The following is a 25,005-nucleotide window of genomic DNA, read 5'->3' on the forward strand; positions in this document are numbered from 1 at the left end:
AGCCTTTGTACAGTAACCCCTTGAGTTTTAGAAGCTTAAAAAAATTATTTACACCCTAATTATATTACTTTTAAAAAGTACTTCCATGTGTTAATTCATTGGAACCTCAGAACATGGCAAGTATTGTCTCTGTTTTTGGATAAGGAAAGAAACTCAAGAGAAGTGACTTATAAAACAAGTCCAACTGTTGGACGCAGAGCCAAGATGTGAACTTAAATCTTGTCTCCAAAAATGATGCTCTGTCCACAGTAGCATGTTGTTGCTGAAGTAGAAGCTAACACTTTTAAATGTCGGTTTCAAACAAGATAGGCACTTCAATACATGCTAATTTTTACATTTCTGTATGCACACACATACATAATTTTATATAAATACATCAATGTAATCATATTATGTATACTGAGGATTTGGGGCTTAGGTTTTCTCTCTTGTTCCATTTTTTGGTTCCCCACCCTCAGTCTTCCATGCACTGCCCAACTTCCACATAAACTAAGTCAACAACCTAGCATGTGGTCTTTATTTTTTTCTGTTTTATAAATTTTAAACACACATATGTACACCTATAGCAACCATCAGTTACATAAAAATGTAGGCATATAATTCACATCATATATTACTTTTTTATGCTCTAGAACCATGTAGATAGAAGTCCCCCGAGTCACTTCTATAGCTCTGATTCATTGCTTTAGATAGCTGCAGGGCATCTCATGACAGCAATGTATCATCACATTCTATCATTCCACTGCTGATGGCATTCACCTGGTGTCCAGTTTCCTATCCTTATGGACAATGTTGCATCCCTGGCATGTATCCTTACATACTGGTATGTACCGGTGGTTCAATGGCCTTGGAATAGATTCTCATAAATGGGATTATTGGATGGAGGGAAATATATAGATATGTTTTCTCTAGATATTATTATATTCCACCCCCCCCCCAAAAAAAACACTCTACTAACTGCAAATGTCTACCAGAAATAAAGGAGAATTTCTTTTCTTGTATTTGCCAGCAGGAATTATTATTCTTTTTTAACTCTTTCTGAAAAGATATGTACTGGTAATTGTTACATGTACTAGCATTTCCCTGAATAGTAGAAAATTTGAGTACCTTTTCATATATGCTTGCTGGTTATTTAGACTTGCTTCTCCATGAATTGCCTAGTGATGTCCTTTGTCTGTTTTTTCATTAGGCTTCCTTTTTCTATTCAATGTGTAAAAAGTCTGGTGAATATTATAAAAATTAACCCTGTCATTTTTATTCTTTTTTTTTTTTTTTTTTTGCAAAACTAAAATATGCCTATTTATTCCTTTAATGGTAATTTTTGCCACACAAACTTTCCATTTTTGTATATTTCAACAGATCTGACATTTCTTCCGTGGCTTTTGGGTTTCTTTTTTTTTTTTTTTTTTTTTTTTTTTTAATTTTTTTTTTCCACGTTTTTATTTTATTTTTGGGACAGAAAGAGACAGAGCATGAACGGGGGAGGGGTAGAGAGAGAGGGAGACACAGAATCGGAAACAGGCTCCAGGCTCTGAGCCATCAGCCCAGAGCCCGACGTGGGGCTCGAACTCACGGACCGCGAGATCGTGACCTGGCTGAAGTCGGACGCTCAACCGACTGCGCCACCCAGGCGCCCCTGGCTTTTGGGTTTCTAATGTTGGTTTAAAAGATCCAATTTGGGATCTTTAAAATGACTGTTGATTTATAATATCCTATTTCTTTTCCTAGAATTAGAAAACATAATTAATACAAGTTTTGTCAAATAGTCCTAATTTATTTTGTGTAACTAATTGACACGGACAATTTAGTATTCTTTTTTATCATTGTGACTCCTTCAACTTCTCATTTTCTTTAGCTTTGAAAATGAATATTAGCATGACAACAGACGCTGCTGAATGACACATACATTTGCCTGTGTTCAGACAGCAATTTATTTTAATGGGCTGAACTGCCTCATTACAGAAAAAAAGTCTGATTAAAATATTGCTTTCGTTGAGTTGAAAGTTAACAAATGTTTTTTAAAAACTATTTCAGTGAAGGTATTTGAACTGTTTGTAATTAGATGAGTTGATCTCATCTCCTATTCAGGACACAGGCTCCTTTCCTCTATTATCCTCACATATATTACTTCCCCTCCACATAACCATTTGTAAGCACTAGAGACGAACAGTTTTTGTTATCATATACTGCAGCAAATAAATCCTTCCTCTTCGTAAGTTTACCCTAATGATACAGAATCACATGCAACCTTTTCTGGTTGAAAAACCACAAAAGAAGTTATGACTAGTGAGATTTTCTGTTTTCCTCTCTTACAATTGCACCTTATATCATTTACTGTCCTCAAGTTGGAGACCAAAGTCAACACTAAAAAGATTTTATATCAGTTGCCTTTGAAAATCTAATAACAAACAGGGTACATTAATAATATTACATTGATATTAAACATTTGCACAAAAATGTATTACTACTTATTATAATTATATAAAAATACACATACATACCTGAACTTTCCCATGATGTTGATTAGAATCATCTGAGGTGGTTGGGGCACCTGGGTGGCTCAGACTCTTGATTTTGGCTCAGGTCATGATCTCACAGTTTGTGGGATTGAGCCCGCATCAGGCTCTGCACTGACAGCGTGGAACCTGCTTGGGATTCTCTCTCTCCCTCTCTCTGACCCCCCCTTTCATAATAAACATTAAAAAAAAATCATCTGAGGGGGGATTGTGAGTATAACTGTGACAGCATTATTTCCTTCAGAAAGTGAGGGAACCTGAGTCTTGAGAAATCAGTATCTTTCTAAGATGACCAAAAGTTGTCTGCCACTGTGAAAACTTAAGTTTGCTTCTAGTAGGGCAGTGCTCAGAGACCTTTGTTTCCAGGCTCCTGGACTACACTTGCAAAGCTGGCCTTTTCTTTCTAAAAGAGACTTCATGGCATGGACACTCTGCCTTTTGTGCTAATGCTTGGGCCCTTGTATCCAACTGTGTGCCTGAATGAGAAAAGCCAAGCATTCCATTCATATTGAGGTACCGTTTTCTCATCCTTACATCGAAATGATATTTTGCTACGTTTCCTAGGTCTCTTCCATTTCTCGTTTACCTCTTTTGTGCCGGCAACAATCAAAATTTCCCTTGGCTCATTAGTCCCAGATACTTGCTACCTGTAAATAGGGCATAAAGTCCATCCAGTATCTCATTTCTTGAACACTTCCGGCTTTGTTTGCAACTGGAAGATGACTACAGCCCCTGCCCCAGGCCAGGCATCGCCCATTCTGAACGAGTATGAGAACTTAGAACTGACACACAAGGAGCAAACACTCAGGTGCTCACTGTGGAGAGGAAGGCAGGTGCCTTCTGACCAGCAAGCACCAGGCCCTACCTGAACTCTTCTCGATGCAAAGTGAAGGTCAGATGCTGGGATCAGCACAGTGACTATGCCATCGCAGCAGCAGCAGGAACAGCAGTGTCCTCAGAAGCCAGCCCTGCCTGTCTACACTGTACCCTTGCAGGGAAATGTCATAGCTCACCTCTGCTATTAATAATTGGAGGCAGGAATTGATTGTTCTACTTCTAGCAACCAAAACAGCAAGTCTTCCCACGTAGTCTAGGAGAGAAGCGAGGACTTTGAACAGAGATCTCTTTGAACAGCTGATTTACTGTCAAAGCAACTCGAGCCAGGATACTGATCAGAACCAAAGTAGCAACTACTCAGTAATAAATTACAGGTGCTTTCAAACAGGCATGCCTGCACTTTGTGAGAAGAAGCCGCTTTCACCTGAAGCCTCCTGATGAATCCAAGACAAAGTTTCATCAACATTGCGAACCTAAGAATGATGGTCATGACCACTGCTTCAGTTATCCAACATACCACCCCCAACGCATAATGGCTTAAATTAACCACCTTTTTGTTGTCATTGCTCGCATGTGGTGGGTTGGCTGAGCTCAGCTGAGGGGTTCTGCTGGTCGGGTCTGGGGTATCTCATGGGACTGCATTCAGATGGCAGCAAGGCTGTGACTGCAACACTCAGCGTGGTCTCACAATCCAAGGAGCACTGAGCAAACTGACATCCTGCCCTGAGCCAAAACCAACCCACAGCCTGTTTTTGTACCGCAGCAGGCAAAGAGTAGTTTTCACATTTTTAAATAGTTGAAAGATCAAAAGGAAAAAGTTTCATGACATGTGGAAGTACTGAAATTCAAATTTCAGTGTCCATAAAATTTTATTGGAGCCCAGCCATGCTCATCATTGACATAATATTATAGCTGCCTTTGCCCTCCAATGGCAGAGTTAAGCAGTTGCAACTCTTGGCTGCAATATCAGAATTCCTTGTGCTTCTTTCTAATCTTTACTGAAATTTTACTGAAATTCACATCTTAAAAATAAATGCTTGGGATAAAAACAATTATAACTGTTTAACTGTCAAAACTACCTTTCTTTGCTACTGCAGTGTGGCTGAATATCTATTTCCAAACCAAATCGTGAGCCTCCTCGCATGCCCACCAGCTGGCAATGTGGTCACTGGACATGCAATTGGAGGCTTGCAATTATTTCAAAGAGGAGAAATGAAATACTTGCTGATTTTTAAAAGGAAGAACTGGAGGGGTGCCTGGGTGGCTCAGTGGGTGAAGCATCCGACTTCAGCTCAGGTCATGATCTTGCAGTTCATGAGTTCAAGCCCTGTGTCGGGCTCGCAGATGTCAACACAGAGCCCGTTTCAGATCCTCTGTGTCTCTCTTTCTCTCTGCCCCTCCCCATCTTGTGCTCACTTGCTCTCTCGCTCTCAAAAATAAATATTAAAAAATAAAATCAAATAAAAAGAACTGGAAACATTTTTGCCTTTACAATGTAAACTTGAAAGGCCTTTCTAAACAACAGCTAGATAATGATGAACGTGAAGAGATACAATCCTTGCCCTTAAAGAGCTCCCAGTCCAGCAGAAAGTTGGCCAAGTAAACAGTGTGGTGCAGGAATTAATAACTGACCACTGGTGAACACAACTATGATGGTGGCACAGAGAAGAGACATCCAACCTGGCTTGGGAAGGTCTTGGATGACTTACTAAGGGAACTGATGGGAAGGAAGTCAAGTTGGATTGGCCCAGAAGCCTTCCCAGGTACCCACCTAGGGCCTGATGGAGATGTCATTGCTTGGTTCCTCAGAAGCCTGTCACAACTGATAGTGCACTGACCTCATTTGGTGTACTTGTTCATCTTCCTCCACAAACTGGTAAATTCCTTTAAAGGCAGAAACTGTGCTGTTTGTCGTTGCATCTACAGTGGCTGACACATAAGAATGATCTGGTAAATAAATATGCAGAGGTTTCTCAGATGATGAAAATATCACCCCTCTAAGACAGGCTAACGTTTACAGACAGTATGATAGGTCTATGCCATGGTATATTTAAAAAAATCTGTACTAGTTAGTGTTTGAAATGTCAATACCAAATATCTGATACAGGAACAGGGTCGAGAACCATGAGGATGCAAAAGCAGACATGATACAATCACTGTCCTCCATAAACTCACAGCTTAAACTGGAGGTCTCATAATCCCCAGAATAGTCTGTCTTTCATCTGTTTATAGTTTGGAAGTCCACAAATACCTCTTTTTGAATAAGTAGGGCATTTCTTAAAAAAATAAGGAAAAAACCTTGATCAAGGATATAAGAAGGCTAAGCGAAATTTCTTGAGAGATTTATATATTTCCCTGCCCCCCCCACCACCACCCCGCCCTTCCATTTTAAGACTAGAAGGAAATGGAGGGAGTTGAGAATTTCCTCCTGGATTTTATCTTAGTTTTTCCTCACTAGCCATCTTTAGCACCTTCTTGATCAATGAACAGATGTTTACAATAATAAAGTTATTTCCTATATACCGTAATATCACTTAATATTTGCCACGATCCAGAAAAAAAGCAATTATGTATATCTTCTCTGAAGTTACTACAAAGTATCTTCAAGATTCTATATTTCATGCCAGTTATCCGAAGATATTTAATTCAAAACCATTACCTAATTTCTCTTATAGCATGTTGTATTTTAAAAACATCTCATTTTCAAAATAAGATGGCTTAAGATCATCTTACGGATCCACACACAGTGACCCTTTTGTGATGTTTGTAGGGAAAAACGAGCCAAAAACATATAGGTACAGTAGTGTTTATTATAAACAATCAGGTAACAGTATAAGTGTGCATTTGAAGGATAACTGGAGCCTAGATATTATGATCAAAAGCATTACTTAAATAGAAATAGTTCCTTTCTTTGTTGGTTTGTGTTACATTAATTTGAACTTAATATAGATTATGCCAGGATCCCCTAGTCTTGTCATACAGTTCAACTGCTAAATCATAACGGGGAAGACAAATTTGGAATGCATATTATTTTTTTCTTTAGTTGTTGAATATATATGCCAAGTATCAGGGACACATTCAAAGTTAAGCAGGTGCTTAAAGTCTAGCAGGTGATATTTATAAGAAACTTTTGTTGTTGCTCCTAATCCCTTAGAAGACAAAGAAAAGGGGATTCTGAGTGCCAGTGCTAGGTTGTTGTTCAACTTTTCCTGATTTACACAGAGTGTTAAAAAAAAAAAAAAGGTAAATATGTTGAAAAGTGGTTATCTTTATACTTCCAAAGCACTGGCATATAGTAAAATATCATCTAACTAAAACAAACTTCTCACATCTCAATTTTTTAACAGGAAAAAAAAAACCCCAGAAACAATGGGCTTGAACAACACAACAAATGTTCTGGGTCTTAAGAACAGGCCACATCGTTGTTGTTCTCTATTGCACGACCCTTGTCCATGGCAACCTTAAATATGTTTGGCATTGCTACGTCTTAAAATGGCTTAGCATGTCCACTTTACAAGTTATCCTCTGAAAGAATGCTCTTAAGTTTTTTCTGGATTGTCCATCTCAAGGGACAAATGCTAAATAGCAAACGTGGAAGTCTGAAAGCAAACGATGCATTACAACTTTGGCTAACTGTTGCCAACAGAAACATTAAAAGGCCAATGAGAATGTGACTGTCAGAGTGACTGAAGGGTTAACTCTTCTGCATTTCACTTGCATCCTAATATGGGCTTTTGGTGAGACATGACTGGTGATGATGCAAATGTACCACTTTAATCAAGTGTTTTCTTCAAAGGAATAACACAGGCTCTGTGGAGTATTTCATCCTGGTTTCCCAAAGCTGCATGAAAATCCAGGTTTGTTTATTTTTTTTAAATGTAACTTATAAGCAACTGGTTATGATTAATTCTGCAAAGGTATAAGGTTACCAGAGGATGAGTTTGAGCACTTGTGAAGAGATCAAGAAAGTTATGTTAAATGTCTGGAGCAAAATCCATGTGTACCAAAATCTCATATGTACCAAAGTTATGTTAAATGTCTGGAGCAAAATCCATGTGTACCAAAATCTCACAGTACTCATATGAGGAAGACTCACCATATTAATGCCTCTTCTGAGGAAAGAAATGGGGGAAAACTGGAAAATAGGGAAGTAAGAGAAAACAAACAACTTCGAAGCACTGAAGAAAAGTAGCATACATCCCAGGAAGACTTCACCCCTTACCTGATTGCCCAGAAGAGAAGGAAAGTAAGTTTCAAAATAGAGATAATTAAGAAATCATCAGTCGTATTTTTTTTAAGCAAAAAGGAAAAAAAAAACGATCGCAGGTTTTGTTTTGTTTTAAAAGTGAAAATACATGAAGATGTCTACACAGGTTTCCTAATAGACTCTCAGCTCCAGAGTCTGGGGCTGTCTCTGGTTTACACTGGATTCCACAGTACCTAACACTGTACCCAGCACATACAGGTGCACAATACATAGGTGATGAACCAATGAACTACAGGGTTTTCTAAACACTAAATGGACCACCTAATTTTAACGTAGAATGTACTATTTTCTGTTGCATATATGAAAGTTTCTATTAGATAACACTAGTGCTTACAAGAGGTGACAGTAGGAACTCACTCGTATCTTTTTCACAGGATCATTTCTACCTTGAATACAATTTAATGATAAGCAACTACTGTGTGCTAATGCTAAAAAGACTTGAGATAGAATGTATAAATGAAGAAGCCTCTTGGATTACTGAAGTACCGTCTGTTACAAGCATAATTACCTTCTTAAATTATACATTTTTAAGAGGGTGTGAAATATTTTTCGAAGCAGTGCAGTGTTTAGTGGGTGGGAATTGTATATATATATATATATATATATATATATATATATATATATATATATGAAAGTACCTAGAAATGTGGGGAATTTTCCTCTCTTTACCATCCAAGAGTAACTAAGAATGGGCTTTTAATACCATATATATATTTTAAGTGTCCCACTCTTCGGTACCGCTGTTCCCCAGAGATTATAAGGATTATGAAGTTATCATTCTATTTGTGAAGTTATTTCCAGGTATGAGGTTTCAGCTTTATAAGAGGCTACCAGATGTGACCAGCAGATTGAGACACTAAGTTAAATAACTCATAAACTTCATCCCAGCAATGTGTCCAGATTTTCTCAAAGGCTTCACCACTGTTTTAGTCATCTGTAAATAGTATCTGCCAATGTGTAGGGAAAATGCGGCAAAAGGACTGCCCTCGCCATGAGCCTTTTAATGGGAATATGAGAAGGTATAAGTAAACAGAGGATGCTTTTGTCCGATCCTCTTATTTTACTGCTTCTTCTCCACTCAGGATTTGCACACATGGTCCTCTAGCTCACTGTGTGGACTCCAAAGGCGGCCAGGCTGCCTGACTTGAGAAACCAGGAAAATTCAGGGACCCGATTCCCTACATGGAGAGCAAGTGCCTCCCTGGCTGATTCTTGGACTAAGTTCTGGTCTTGTTTTGCAGTTTGGGAATAATGCTCAATTCTTGCTATTTTCATATTAACCTTTCCATGCATTAGACTCATTCTGGATTTTTTTCAGTGGTAGATTATGAGGCAATGTGGCTCCCAGCTTCACAGTTTCTTTTCCAATCACAGTTTAAATTTGTTTCAAATGTACCATTAATATCAGCACAATCATCCAGCTATAGGTATTTCAACTTGAGAGATAAAATAATTTATGTGATTTATCTTACATAACTGATTTACAGCTTGGTCTGTTTTTTTTTTTTTTTTTCCTTGCCGATAACACTAAAAGTGAGATTGTTTAAATTATACGGGTTTGACTGCTTTCTTTTGTCTGAAAGTGTTATTTCTTTAGTGCTGCTAGTACCCTGACTCTTAATATATAAACAGTTTTGATATTTTTCTGGTAGGCCACCCAACATGCCTTATAATGACACGGCTGACTAAAGCTGCCTTTTATTCTGCCAGCACTTTTCAAATACTATTGAGACAATTGCCTTCATTTGTTACCGCCCAGCCCACAAAAGAAGCTGCTTCCTATTATTATAGCACAGGCACGAAAACCCTGCTTTTCTAATCATGTTGTACTGGCATCAGGTTTAACTAGAAAGCACAAAACAATTGGTGATAAAAAATATGAATAGTATATATTATATGTATTTACATATGTACTTGGAAACTTGAGTTAGTTGCAAATCTGAAATGATGTAAGCCACTGCCTGCAATAGCATCTATGCTCTAGAAATGTCGACGAAGTCATGACTGACTGTTAAGACACCGAAGAGATGGGGTTATGTGGAGAGCCCATCTGAGTCAGAACTTTGTCCAACCACTGCAGTGGTCCATGAAGATGAATCTCAATCCAGCAGGGGGTGCTCGTGACATCTTGGCGATGATACTCAGCTCCCCAGCCCTGTAAAGCAAGAAGAGAGCCAAGAGTGAGGATGTGGAGAAATGGGAACCCTCATGTACTGTTGGTGGGAATGCAAACTGGTGCAGCCGCTCTGGAAAACAGTGTGGAGGTTCCTCAAAAAATTAAAAATAGATCTACCCTATGACCCAGCAATAGCACTACTAGGAATTTATCCAAAGGATACAGGAGTGCTGATTCATAGGGGCACTTGTACCCCCAGTGTTTTAGCAGCACTTTCAACAATAGCCAAATTATGGAAAGAGCCCAAATATCCATCGACTGAAGAATGGGTAAAGAAGATGTGGTTTATATATACAATGGAATACTATTTGACAATGAGAAAGAATGAAATCCTGCCATTTGCAGCAATGTGGATGGAACTGGAGGGTATTATGCTAAGTGAAATAAGTCAGTCAGACAAAGACATATGTTTTCATATCGTATGTTTTCACTCATATATGAAACTTGAGAAACTTAACAGAAGACCATGGGGGAAGGGAAGGGGAAAAAATAGTTACAGAGAGTGAGGGACACAAACCATAAGAGACAGTTAAATACAGAGAACAAACTGTGGGGTGCTTGCTGTGGAGAGGGGAAAATGGGTGATGGGCATTGAGGAGGGCACCTGCTGGGATGAGCACTGGATGCTGCATGGAAGTGATGAATCACAGGAATCTATTCCCCAAGCCAAGAGCACATTTTATACACTGTATGTTAGCCAACTTGACAATAAATTATATTAAAAAAAAAAAAAAGAGCCAAGAGTAACGGTGCCAGACTTTATGGTCAGCCTGCAGAGGTGTGAGACAGACAGGCCTCAGTGCACGCAGAGCCCACACACCAGAGCCGCTCCTGACACCTGAGAGAATGTGCACTCGACCTTTCTGTAAGTACAGAACAACTTCTGCATCAACCAGACACCCTAAGATGAGTCCAAATCAAAGATCGCCTCTAGGCTCACAACTAAATACACAGACCTAGAGATGGTCTGGTCTCTAGTCACGTCAGAAGCACCAGCAAATCATTTTCTCTTCCACAAGGGAAGGAGCCTGACCTTATGTTCCACCCCTTACTGCTGAACACAGTGTTTTGCACAAAGCAGATGCTCACTGCAGACCACTGACTGGATCTGAAAACTGTGAAGAGAGAACTGAGGGTGTTCTTGATGATTCAAGGGTTGGTTAAAAAGCCTGTTTCTCCTCTCTCTCTTTTTTGGCTCACTTTTTGGCAATTTCCCACTTATTACCATTCATAGGAAAGATAGTAAAAATAAAGAAAAAATAAATTTGTGTATTTTTTCTCTAGATGTTATATACTAGTAAAAAGTTATTTTTTTAAAAATGAAGAGAGATCACAAATTACTCTTATTGGGAACAGTGATTATCTGTAGGTTAAAAAAAACTTGGATTTCAACACAACCATGCTGCCTGATCACACTTTACATTCGAGACCACAAGCCTCAAGTGCCCCTGTGATGCCACCTGGCAATCAAATGACACTCCCCCAGTCCCTGTGCTCTCCCACTACCTCCCACACCCCAAATGACTGCTCACTCTTGTCCTTTTCCCTACAACCTCTAATACCTACTCCCCCGTCTACTTGAGAATGACTATCTTCTTTCTTATTTTAACCAGAATGAAGCAATCAGAAGGGTTTCCACAGCACTTGCACGAACATACTCAGCCTTTCTACCTCTCACCACAGATTATCTGTGTTTCCAAATAAGCCAGTCCATCCAGTTGTGCAGAAGACTCAAATGCCTTCCCAAAGACATCATTCCAGGAAATCTCCCCATTCTCTCGTATTATATTTTGTTTTCTGCTGGATCATTCCTATCAACATAGGAATATGATGAAATATCGCCCGTCTTCAACATACTTCTCTTGGCCCTAACCACTCCCACCACTTACTGCCCTATACCTTTGACCCCCTTTCTAGCTGTCCAAACTGGCTGTATCAATTCCTCTCCTTCCATTCTGATCAGCACTTCAACCCCAGCCTTCAACAAAACTGTTCCTGTTAAGATTAAAAAAAAAGATGGGGCACCTGGTTGGCTCAGTCAGTTAAGCGTCTGACTCTTGATTGTGGCTCAGGTCATGATCTCACAGTCGTGGGATCAAGCCCTGCATCAGGCTCTGTGCTGACAGCTTGGAGCCTCTCTGCCCCTCCCCAGCTCACTCTTTTTCTCTCTCTCAAAATAAATTAATAAACATGAAAAAAAAAGATTAAAAAAACCCTTTACATGCTAAAATTAATGACCAGCTCTCAGTCTTCATGTCACTTGGGCAGCATGTGATTTGGTTTGTCCTCTCTCCTCCTCAATATACTTTCTTCTTTTGGTTTAAAGAGCACCTTACTTTCTTGGTTTTACTTCTATATTGGTTAATCTTTCTCAGTTTTCTTTGCTGGTTCTTCCTCTTTGAAGGTGGAAGTGTCCCAGGGCCCTGTCTTAGGACCCCTGATCTTCTCGGCTAAACTCAAACAACTGGCAATTCCACTCGGGCTCATGGACAGATACCGTGCATATGCTGACAATTCCTACATTGACACTGCAGCCCAGCCCTCTCTCCCTAAATCCTGACTCATACCTCTAACTGTCTGTTCAGCACTTCCACCGGGATGTGTGTCAGTGCAAAGTTTCTCTCACTAAAACTGAACTCTTAATCTTGTATCTAAATCTTCTCCGTCCCGGGTGGAGGGATCATCTTTCTAACTCTTCCTTTCTCAAAACTCACACAGAGTCACCTGCATAACTCAGAATCCTTCCCCTTCTTACAACTTCTTCCATGACACTCCTAGTGGGAGCGATGGTCATCTCTCAACTGAACAGTGCAATGGCCTCTTAGCTGGTCTCTCTGCTTCCATTCTTGCTTACACGATATTTGCAATTCACATGGCAACTATAGTGATCCTTTAAATATGTAAGTCAGATCACGAAATCCTCTGCTCGAATCCCTTCAGGGGCTCCCGATCTTGTTAGAGTAAAAGGTGAAATCCTTACAGTGGCTTCCAAAGCACTGATCCGGTTCCCTATCACTGCTCTGATCTCACCCCCCAGCTCCCCACTCACACTCTAGGCACCCTGGCCTCCTTGTTCCTACAAATGTCAGGGCATGCTCTTGCTGTAGGGTTTGCCCTTCCCTCTGCGTCTACTGCATCCCCTCCAGATACCCTCATGATTTAACTCCTTTACATCCTTTAAGTCCCCAATGAGGTCCACTCTGCCCACCTTTTCAAAATTTGCAAACTCCCCGTACTCCAGTACTCCCAATTCTCCATACCCTGCTCTATGTTTCTCTTTCCATTCAAGTTCTTTATTATAGCTGTTGTTTATTGCCTGTCTCTCCCTACTGGAATGTTGATTCCATGAGGACAGAGATTTTGAGTAATCACTGATGTATCCCAATGCCTAGAATAGTGCCTGCTGCAGCACAAGGTAGGAGCTCAATAATATCTCACTGACTGACTGGATGAGTCTTAGAATCAGTAAAAATCAGAGCTAAAGATGATCTAGCCCGTCACCCCTCATTGGTAGCTACCAGTGTTCAGTCCTCTTTAATTTCTTATATTTTTTAAATTTTAATAATGTGTTTTATTCAACACAATATATCTGATATTATCATATTAATACATAATCAATATGTAATTACTAACAAAGTATTTTACATTATTTTTATTTGTATTATCTGCCCCCCACAGTTTTGTTGACATACAATTGATATACACTGTGTTAGTTTTAGTTGTACAACATGATGATTGGATATATGCATATATTGCGAGATGATCACCACAACAAACTTAGTTAACATCCATCACCTCACATACTTACACATTTTTTCCTTACACATTTAAATTTCTTTTAACCTAGTCATCTGTTGTTATATTTGCAATATTACTTAACTGTTTGCTGTGAATTGTATAGCTTTATGAGATACATCTAGCTGATCTTAGGACAATCAGATTTCTATGCAAACCTATACTACAGTGAAATAATTACCTCTGATGTACTGGCATTTCATCCTAATTTTAAAAACATGGACCCGGAAAAAACAACTAAGAGTAAAATGGACTGTACGTTCATGGCGATTTAATGCCCTCTGCTGGCTCTAAAGCATCAGAACGTCTGAAAAGATTTCCAGGTATTTGCTAATTGTTTTACAGTATAAAAATGCTTTTAAAACTTAACAGTAAATTTGAATAAAACTGCTTTGTCATCATGAAAGAAATAATTTCAAAAATCCATTTTTTCCATTGCAAACTATATTCTTGATTGTTGTTTTTTAAAATAATTACTAAAATTACAAATACAATAAAAATAGATTTATAGAAAAATAGGACAACTATTTTTCCTGGTAATTTTAAAGGATTAACAAATCTTACTTTGAAAACACCTGAAATGGGACACCTGGGTGGCCCAGTAGGTCAAGTGTCCCACTCTTGATTTCGGCTCAGGTCATGATCTCACAGTTTGTGGGTTCAAGCACCGAGTCGGGCTCTCCTCTGACAGTGAGGATCCTGCTTGGGATTCTCTCTCTCCCTCTCTTCCTGCCCCTCCCTCTCTCTCAAAATAAATAAACATTTAAAAAACACACCAAAAAGCCTGGAAAAAAACCATACTGATTTCTTGGATGGGTATGCAACAATGTGAAAACTATGTCACATATACCCAGTTAGTGTGATAAACACACTCATATTTTGAAATATTAGAATTATTCACCAGTACTCTGCACAAGATTAAACAGCAGGTGGTGACACTGGAGTGTTTGGCATCAGGGTGCAAACCCAGCTGTGTTTCCTTCCCACGAAGTAACTTCCTCAGTTCTCCAACCTTCACAACAACATGAGTAAGACCTAATTCAAGAAACATTCAACGAATACTCATACACAGAACATCTACTTATCTCTGAGTTAATCATTCCCGCCATAATATTTCTATCCCAATTTGTTTATGCTTTTATAATAGCAACTTATTGTACACTAGCTTGTATTAGAACCAGTACTGCCTATTTTGTAGCTTAGTTATAAATATTATCTCCCCTGTTGGCCTAAGAGTTAGTTTACTTAATTCAGATAAATTCAACATTTATTGAGAGACAATAGTGCGCAGCAATTTGAGAGATGAAAAAAAAATCAGATAACTACCTTAACTTGTCCTTCTTTCAAAACTATCATTTTTTAAATGTTTATTTATTTACTTTTTTTTACTTTTTGAGAGACAGAGAGCACAAGCAGGGTAGGGACAGAGATAGAGAGGGAGACACAGAATCCAAAGCAGGCTCCAGGCCCTGAGCTGTCAGCACAGAGCCCGACGCGGGGCTCAAACCCACGAACGATGAGATCATGCCCTGAGCCAAAGTGGGACGCTCAACCAACTGAGACACCCAGGCGCCCCCAAAACTAACATGTTTAAGAATTTTCTTGAAGCTGCTAAACAAGAGAGTTGACACTCATAGAGGATCTCTTCCTAAAAACAACTGAACAGAGTTCCAAAAAACGCCCCAAAAAACCCTGTTGTCTACTTGAACTGGCTGGAGAGCTACCCACATCACCCAAAGAATGCATTTTGGCTTGTTTTATTTAGTTTTTCACTTTCTACCTTAACACGTGAAAGCAAGCGCTCCTTACCTTAACAAAGCTCATCCGGATAGTGCACATCTTGGTTAACTCATAGACGACTTCAAATCCGTGGTGAACTGACTGAGCCAGCAGCTGAGCAAAGAGCTGGTTGTTGAAGATCTTGAGACTGCAGCCACTGGGGATCTTGCAGACGGTGGCCGGGTGGAAGCCATGCTGATAGTTGCAGTTCCGGCTCTGCACGAAGATGCTGCTGTCACTCACACACTCGGCATACACCTCTCCCCCAACATAGTATAAATGCACGCCTACAAGGTAAAAATGGCGTCCTCAAGCAGCAGTACCAGTAGTTTAGGATTAACACCATCCCCTTCTCATTGCAACGTCAAGGTGTGTGATGGTCTGTTGCGAAATTAATTTTAATATCACCACAACCACAGTATGAAGCGTGACCTCCATGCTTGTGGCTTTTTTTCCCACAAGTCCATTTAAAAGTGGATGGCAACCCATGTTTACAATGATTGTGGAGACTCTCCTGTACTCCTCCGTCTGTCACTCTCGATCTCGTGCTCATGCTTATCCACTCTATTATTTTTTATTTATTTTTTAATGTTTACTCATTTTTGGGAGAGAGAGAGACAGAGCACGAGCAGGGGAGGGGCAGAGACAGAGGGAGACACAGAAACTGAAGTAGGATCCAGGCTCTAAGCTGTCAGCACAGAGGCCGAGGTGGGGCTCAAAACCACAAACTGTGAGATCATGACCTGAGCCCAAGTTGAACGCTTACACCCAGGCGCCCCATTATTCACTCTAAAAGTAAGCTCTCAGGGTGCTGGGTGGCTCAGTCGGTTGAACATCCGACTTTGCCTCAGGTTTGTCAGTTCAAGCCCCGCGTTGGGCTCTGTGCTGACAGCTCAGAGCCTAGAATCTGCTTCAGATTCTGTGTCTCCCTCTCTCTCTGCCCTTCTCCCTGCTCTCTCTTTCTCTCTCAAAAATAAAAATAAATATTAATTTTTTTTAATTTTTCACCTACTATTATAGATCACAGAAATAATGCCTATATTGTACTTGGGAACAAGGAAATCCTTGCCACCTTTTTCAGATATAAAGACTCACAATAAAAATGCAGCTTATGCTACTCTATCTCACACTCTTGTACTTTTTTTTTTTTCCTTCACGTTCTTGTACTTAACAAAGCAAGACAGCATCCTGAGATTGGTGCTTCCCAGGCTAATTTTTATTCCAAATTAAAGCTGAGCTGATTCTTTCCCTCCAAGTATCTGGGTTAAAGACTTAACATAAATGCATATATAGCAAGCGACTGGGGTTAGATGAAATGAAGAAGTTCAAGTATAGTGAATGTTAAATACCAGAATGGTTTTTCCAGCCTTTCAGCAGAAACACAATTCTCCAGCATTAGGTGTCAATGTAATTGTAAACACAATCGCTGTGCAGTCACAAGGTGTTCATATAAACGGTCCAGAATACACCTAGAGTGATATACTTTGGATCTCTTCAAACTGCAAATACAGATTTTTAAATGATATAATCTAGAGACCCCTGGGGGGGTCTGCACAGCTGTGCACCGAGGAAACATCACGGAGGCAGCGAGCTGCTCAGTGCCTGTCAGGTTCTAAGCAGCACTTGAGGTGACCGTGCATTAGCTGTGACTGCCTTCCATCATATTTACTGTTTCCTTTTCCCATCTCCTTTCCCTTAATACAATTTTAGAAAAGAATGTGTTTCAGTACTACGCATTCCAGCTATAGCACTGGAGACACGGATGTGGAGTCATAAAGCTAAAGTATTTGATGTTGAGGCCAGGGTTCTCCTTCTCTCCATCTCGGGCTGGCCCCTCTCCTTTTTTCTCAGATCTCACTCCCTTTTCTTTCTCATGTCTCTTCTCACAGTCCCTGAACAGCCTGGGATCTGGCACCAATGGCCCAGGCCGTGAACAGTAGGCAGGAAGGTCCCAACTGGCTGGGACACAGTTACCTGGCTGCATGGACATGGGGGTGAGGCAGGGGCAAATACAAGCAGACTTCCTTTACCAGCCCCTGTGAGCTCCCTGGGGGGAAGGCCTACCTCTGGAGTGGTTGTGGTTTTCTCAGAAGAGGGTGAACCAGTGGGGAAAGAGCCAGCGGAGACTGCTAAGTATTTAGTATGTATTTGAATTGAATGACCTTCAAATTTATAATCTTCCCAGAACCTACTAAGTAAAATAGATCGGACTTTTTGTTATCTGACTCTGGTCTTTATTTAGGGGATGATTTTCAATCCTGTTAAAGTATTACCTGCAACCACAGCACAGTTGCCAGAGTAAGGAAAGCAGAGAAGAGCCTGGGCAGGCAGGTGGTAGTTTAGCATCCTGAGCAAAAAGGGGCCAGAGCCCAGGGAATTAGCACGTGGAGGCTTGAGTCAGCTCTGAGCAGCAGGCAAGGGTGGATTTCAATGCCAGTGTGAAGGAGGCTGGGTTTTGGTTACAGAGGGGCATCCAAGGGAAAGTCAAGTAGGCAAGTCATTTTATTTGCATCCACCTGATAGGCCAAAACAGGGGCTTTAAACCACATGTATTAGATTCAAAATCTCCACAGAGAACAGCGAGCAAAAAGGATAAATGCCCAAAGAAAATGCATCCTGAGATGACAAAGAGGACCCAGGCAATGTGCTCCCCAGGCAAGCTCTTCCAGCATTTTCTCTTGGGCTGCATCTCTCTTTATCTGAGTTTTCCACTTCTGTGTGACTGCCGCCCACATTTTAGGAGATGAGGGAGTGTGGAGTCCTGTGTTGTGGTTACTTAGGACCAGAGAGAGACACCTTGGGTTTGATTTGGGTCTGCTAAGTCAGACTGCAAGAGTGTTCCCTTTTGGTCTTCTTCCATAGTCTTGAATGACAGGGAAATAACAGGTAAGACTGAGAGGAAGGTGCGTAGGTTGGTGAGAAGGTTCCCTTGGTTTTGTAATTGATCATCCCCTTGCTTTTGTTACCCTCTCGTCTGCACACCATTTTAGCAACCTAGCTGAATATCAGAATCATCTGGAGCTTTAAGAAAGTGCATATTTCTGGGTGTAATAATGGTACTTTTAGAAACCCCTTATATAGATATATATGTATATACACACATGTATACACACATATGTATATACATATACACATGTATACACACATATGTATATACATATACACATGTATACACACATATGTATATACATACACATATGTATATACGTACATATATATATGCATATATATGTATCTATATATATGCATATATATGCATATATATACTCAAATCTGTGGAGAAAGGATATGAAATCTGAGATTTATTTTAAAATACTCTTGCAAGGGGTGCCTGGGTGGTTCAGGAGATTGAGTGTCTGACTTTGGCTCAGGTCATGATCTCACAGTTCCTGAGTCTGAGCCCTGCATCAGGCTTGCTGTCGTCAGCACAGAGCCCTCTTTGGATCCTCTGTCCCTCTCTCTCTGCACCCCGCCCCCTGCTCATGCTTTCTCAAAAATGAATAAATACTAAAAATTTTTTTGAATACTCTTGCAAAACTATCATGGAGGGATAGAAGAAAAAATGCACAGAATGCGAATCATTATTGAAGCTAGAGATGGTGCTATGAATATTCACTACACGATCTGTCCACTTTTGTAGATGTTTGGAATTTTCCAAAATAAAACAAAATGTTTTAATGTATGATCGGAAAATAATAATATAAGAACACAGATTTCCAGATCCACGCTAGGGCTTTGGTTCAGAGGATAGGCCCTCCATTGGACTGTGCCTGCAGCTGTGCACTCCACAATCCAGGGTGTGCCTCATAGCCTTTTAAGATCTAGGTAATCATGATAAAGCTACTCCAGAAGATGGCAGTAGCTTCTCTTGAGAAAGGGGCTTCTAATTCACACAAAGCCATCTCTGGGCTGGTAGCGACGTCAGTCCCCCAAATCCGTATTTGAAGACTGGAAGTCTCTTTGGACGATATGATGAACAAACAGGTTCATCACACCTGTTTGGCCGACACTGAATGGCCCACGTCAGTACTCACACTCAGCCACTCTGCCGGGCTGGGCCACACTACTGCAGCAATCCTGGTGTGCCCTTACATGCCACATCCCACCTCCCCCCACACCCCCTTCCCGCCACATCCTTCCACGATCAGGAAAGCCCACTAGAGAAAATTTAGAAAACACAGAGATGCAGAGACTAAAACTCAGCTACAATCAAAGCTAACAGTTGCTATATACCTTTCAGGCTTCTCTTTCACGTGTGTTCTTTAAACCTTTCACCCTTCCCCTACTAACAGTTTAATTTTATTATAATAGCCAGGGGATCAGGTGAAAATTCAGATCTCGACTTAAATCTATCTTATTATTTTATGCAGAGTCAAAGCTAAAGCACTTAAAATGGCCTCAAGGTCACCGCGACCTGGTCCTTTCCCCTCCTCCTCTTCAAAGATTTCCCCATTCCCTTACTACTCATCTTGGCCCACTCACCGTGGCTTCCCTGATGTTCCTTACAATATACCAGGTAGGCTTCAGGGCCTTTGCCCCTGCTGTTCCCTCTGCTTCGAAAGTTCCCCCTCCGTGTAGCTAATTCCCTCTTTCCCTTTCTGTTCAAATGTGACCTTGTTAGGAAAGTCTTCCCTGGCTACCCCACTCTGCATTAAAACATGCCCTCCCCATTTTCTTCCCCTCCTGTGTTTTTCTCTAATCATTAAACATACCATTATTTCTTCTCTGTCTTTCCTTAGTTATAATAGGTAACCCATGAAAGCAGGATTTTGTGTTTTTGTTTTGTTTACAACTGTTACATCCCTAATGATGGAATAATCTGGCTAAGAACAGATGCTCAACAAATATTTGTAAGATGAATGCTTATCTCTGAAATCTAAGTGTCTCTATTAATTAACTCCATAGAAAAAGTTAACTTATTCACTAATCTAGGTGGGCTTTTGCTCCAAATTTATTCGGGCTGGTGCTCTAGGAAGTCTGCTGCTTAGAAACAAATAATCCAAGGGAGCACCTGAGAAACAGTCCCTTGACCTCATAGAAGACTGATAGCTCTTCCTTTAAAAATACTCTGGGGCACCTGGGTGGCTCAGTCAGTTAAGCGTCCGACTTTGGCTCGGGTCATGATCTCATAGCTCGTGGGCTTGAGTCCCGTGTCAGGCTCTGTGCTGACAGCTCAGAGCCTGGAGCCTGCAGCCTGCTTCAGATTCTGTGTCTCCCTCTCAGCCCCTCCCTGAATCACGCTCTGGTTCTCTCTCTCTTTCTCAAAAATAAATAGATGTTAAAAAAATTTTTTTCTAAATTCTAAGACAACTTTGTGTGTGTGCCATACTTTATGATATGACTTATTAACTCCTCTAAAAAAAGGTGGGGTTTTTTTCCACATTAAAGCACTTCCAAACAGCTTTCTGAGAAGACTCTGACTCTGATTGGAGACCACATGAGGGTGGAGTGCCCTTCCATCCAATCAGCACTTACACAGACTTTATGGCTTCCATAAAAGGCCATCCATCCTAGCCCTTCCAGCCAATCAGCACTTAGACAGACTCTCTGGCTTCCGTAAAAGGCCATCCATCCATCCTAGCTCTTTTTCCTATGGCTTCTTAACCTGGGGATTAGCTCTCAGGCAATAATGCAGAACCTCAACCCTCCATGTCTGCAGCAACAGCACCTTAAGCAAGCTACTTTCGGAAGGGCTCCCAGAAGGTATACAACACTCCTTTAATATCTGAAGTCTATCTTTGGATCAAGTGGCAGCAGCATAAGTCTGAAGTCTAATACACAGACCAATGTGCAAAGCCCCTCAGCACACAGCTCCACAATGTTTTAATGTTCTGCCTCTCGATTTCACTTGGAGATTCTTATAAAAATCATTTGAAAGTAAAACCGCAGTACCCGACAAATTTAAGAATTTAGTCAAAGGGAAAGAATGGCTATGCTTCCTCCTTTACGATAAAAATTACAGTACAGTTGTGTTTCCTTGTTTTGACCTCCCTGTTAGGAAACCTAGAGCAAAATTTTAATCACAATTACAGTGGTCACCTTTAGCTATATTCTCCTTTCCTGCCACCCTCAGCCCCCAGTTTCTGATTTTCTATTTTTCATTTATCATTTCACTGCGAAGTTTTCCCTTATGCCACCTCAAAGCCACTATGGAAAAATACAGGATATAAACAAACATAAATATCACCATGAGAGTCAACATCAATGAATAAATTCAACCTGTTTCTAATCAACGGCGTGTAGGTTTCCTATGACAGAAGAAATTTAGGGGGTATGTTATAAAGAATATTTAGAATGATCATCGAGTACAATAATCAATCTTCTCTGGAAATCTGAAAGAAAAGGTTTGTGGCTACCTTGCTGAAGTGGTCTAAGGGCTGGAGGGAGAGAGAAAAGATAAAATGACTCTAAAGGTTCTGTATGCCTGTGAATCCACAGTAGTCCAACATGACAGTGGACAACCAGGTATTAAACGCTACCAACTATTCTAATATAAAGAAAATGATTTAAAGATCTGCAACCAGGCCTCACACTCGGGTAGGATTTGCTACCGTGGATCATGGTTATGAGACAGGCTTCAAAGCACCACTGGCCAGACCCCAGTGAAGCCTGTGCCCATCTGCTTCATAACAATGCCTGGCCACAGGAGACCACCAATTGCTGCCAAAGGTTCCCGAACATAAACAGGTCGTGATTTTCACTACCTCGCTTCTAAGTCTCCAAAGGTCACTTTACCTGATATATAAACTCACCAAGCCAGAATTCCTCTTATTTTGCATCTTTAGGCAATTTGAAAATAATTCATGATACTTCCCTTCAATAATTTCATCCTGCCTTCATATTTACCATCTTGTTTGTCTTCATAATATTTAACCTATGCCACTCTCCAAAAGATGCTGTGCTGACCCTAGATGTAGAGAGACTAAGACCCTGAAAGCCTAGCTGTTTTCTCCCAGCTCAACAGCCTAGGACCAACCTGCTAGGTTATGTGGCCAGTATGTGGCTTGTTCCTGTCCCATGTTTTAGCTCAGAAGAATATAGGAATTACATATTTGCTTTTACCCTTTCCTATGTGTCTCCTGGTGTTTTCTATTGTTGAGTTTCTGTTTACGTTAGAAAGAAGTCCAAGACAGAATCTGTTCCTGTTATTTGAAGGGTCTGTGAATCCATCTATAAGCACGCTTCGGGAGGAGGCCTGGAACGTCTCCCCAACTCGGTTGTTCAGTTCATAGTACGCAACAGAGCACCAGTGCTGTGGTTCCTCGTAGCAAACTGGTCGAAAGTCTGCAAGAAAAAGAACGAGAGAGCACATCACCACTGTCATGCCTGGCTTCCCATCTCACGATTCCACCTGGAAACTTACATTAATGCTGTCAACCAGAAAGGCGGCTGCGAGACAAGGATGCTCTTTGTGATCTTTACAAACCTGTCACTTGACAGAAGCTATTGTAGTTAGCTCATCTAGTTAACACATGTGGCACAGAGGCCACAGTCCTTGTGACTCTCCCATGGTTAGAGCATTTGTAATCATATTTATAAGTATTGAGGGGGCCTGACAAACAACAATATGAACAGATCTATGTCAATTCCATCGCCCCTAAAGGAGACAGCTCCAAGGATGGTGGCAGGTCACCTCCTCTTTATGTGTGAATGATAGCATATTACTGTCACTGTACCAAACTGAGTCCCTGTGACAAGAGTATCATTTCCTAACAAACTAAAAATGAAAAATAATAATTTGGATATAATAAAAGCTGAATCAAAACTCCAGATAGGAATTTAAATTACTGAAGAAAGAAAAAAAAAAACTTCTTATATAGACTCACATTCTCTGATGTGTACATATGGAGTATTTAGTTATTTATGGCATAAACTATTTTAAAGACAGCTGTATGTTTCATTAGGAAATCCAAGAATGTTATGCCAAACTTTTCAAAGCTAATTAAGTTGCCAGTAACCAACCACAGTTCAGAGTGCTAATTCTTTGCCACTTTCTCCACCTTTTTTAGTGATTATATTAGCTCTCTTCTCTTTGAATATCCTAGTTAGTCTTATATCTACAGTGTGTTCCTATATGCACTAAAACATAAATTTTTGAAACATACATTAGGGGGTTATTATCTGATTTACAAAAGGGCCTTTACTTATAGAAGACTTCACCCTGGCCGACTTTAAACACTAAGCTCCCTTACACCCTCTCCACCCAGTGTGGTTCCTGGAACTACAGCTTGTGCATTGCCTGGGAGCTTGCTAGGAATGCCGGTTCTTGGATGCCACCCCGGATTTACAGAATAAAAACCTGCATTTACAGAAGATCGCCATGTGGTTTATGTGAAAGTGAAAATTGAGCAACGTTTATCCAGCTCATTATAGGAAACAGATAAAATCCTGCAAAAACCCTATTTACATATTTACATATATTTGTAAGGGCACCCCTCTAAGCCAAATCAAAGACCCCATGACAAAACTATAGTATAAACACAACTGGAGCAAAATTGCTAACTTAAATACCACTTCCTGTACTCAACATCCAGAACTACAAACATCTAAATGTTAGGTTAAAATAAAAAATTAACTTACTCTAGTAACCGGGCTGATAAACAAACATTCACTCTATGGTATTGAGGAATGCCAAAGTTAAAATGCACAGCCATGGTTTCTGCCCCTTAAAACACATGTGAAATAGCAGGCTAGCACATTTCATTTTGTTTTTGGATTTGTTTTGTTGTGGGGTAATAGGAAATGCTCTTGGAAAACAGCTACATTTAGCTGTTCATCTACAAATTTACCTCCATTAGGCACTGACAGCACTAAATGACTATCAGCTGTGGCATCTACAGGTCGGCCATTCTGGGTCCCTGGGGCTTCTGTGGCATGATAAGGCGGGGGTGGTGTGTCAGCTAAAAGAAAGCAGTAAAACAGAGGAATGTCAAACTGATAAACTGCACAAAGACAGATCCAACCTTTCTTGCTGTGAAACTCCAGGGCTTGGTGGATAGCGTTATTGCTAAAGACGGGCAGTAATATAATAAGGCTATTCTGCAGGACATTGTGAGTGTCACATAGAAGAAATCGGTTGTCCAGACATCCTCACAAAACGGCTGATTAGTTTTCCCTCTCACTTAGGAGCTATCTATGAGTTATAAGTTCCGACGAATGTAGGATAAGATTTTCAAAGCTAGGAGCTATTCTCCTAGCTTTTGCAATGGCAGAAGAGTCCGCTGTCTGACTTTCAAAGCAGAAAGCTAAACCTTCTTTGAAGTGAGCTTAATTTTCAATTCCTCTGTTGCCATGGATTGTACAATGGCCACAGAGATGGTCTCTCTCTGAGATAGTTCCAAATCTGCTCCCCCAAATGCAGAACAGTTGAAACCTGATTATAACCTGTGCCCCAAGGCATGCTGAGAGGAGCTCTTCTCCCCAAATATCAGTTCTATAATTGGACAGTGATCAGGGTTAGGCAAATGGGTGTGCATTCAGTAGATAATATCTTATCAGAAATTAATTCACAACACAATAAAAACTCCTGCAGCAGAGGAAGAACCTTTCAGTGAGAACATCAGAATAACTGATTCCTCCTGTATACATTCCTAGTGTCAGTTCAGAATAGTCTTGTTTTGTTAGGGGTGGATGGA

General features: G+C 40.5%; 1 protein-coding gene across 6 annotated transcripts in view; it reads right to left on the bottom strand.

The window, feature by feature from the left end:
* Nucleotides 1-7,621: 7,621 nt before the first annotated feature.
* Nucleotides 7,622-25,005, bottom strand: part of SMAD9 (SMAD family member 9) — a 74,287-nt gene continuing 56,903 nt past the window's right edge. For 4 of the 6 annotated variants that reach the window (XM_040448229.1, XM_040448227.1, XM_040448228.1 and 1 more), the window contains 4 exons: nt 24,160-24,270; nt 22,433-22,654; nt 15,401-15,657; nt 7,622-9,775 (listed from right to left, as the gene is read on the bottom strand). In XM_040448229.1, the coding sequence (XP_040304163.1) occupies nt 9,632-9,775; nt 15,401-15,657; nt 22,433-22,654; nt 24,160-24,270 (734 nt within the window). In that variant the 3' untranslated portion in view covers nt 7,622-9,631. The remainder of the gene's footprint in view (nt 9,776-15,400; nt 15,658-22,432; nt 22,655-24,159; nt 24,271-25,005) is intronic. The other 2 variants (XR_005782364.1, XM_040448230.1) reach the window with 2 other exon arrangements.

Source organism: Herpailurus yagouaroundi, unplaced genomic scaffold (assembly GCF_014898765.1).
Source record: "Herpailurus yagouaroundi ecotype Mexico unplaced genomic scaffold, PumYag 197, whole genome shotgun sequence".
In the NCBI taxonomy this organism is placed as follows: Eukaryota; Metazoa; Chordata; class Mammalia; order Carnivora; family Felidae; genus Herpailurus; species Herpailurus yagouaroundi.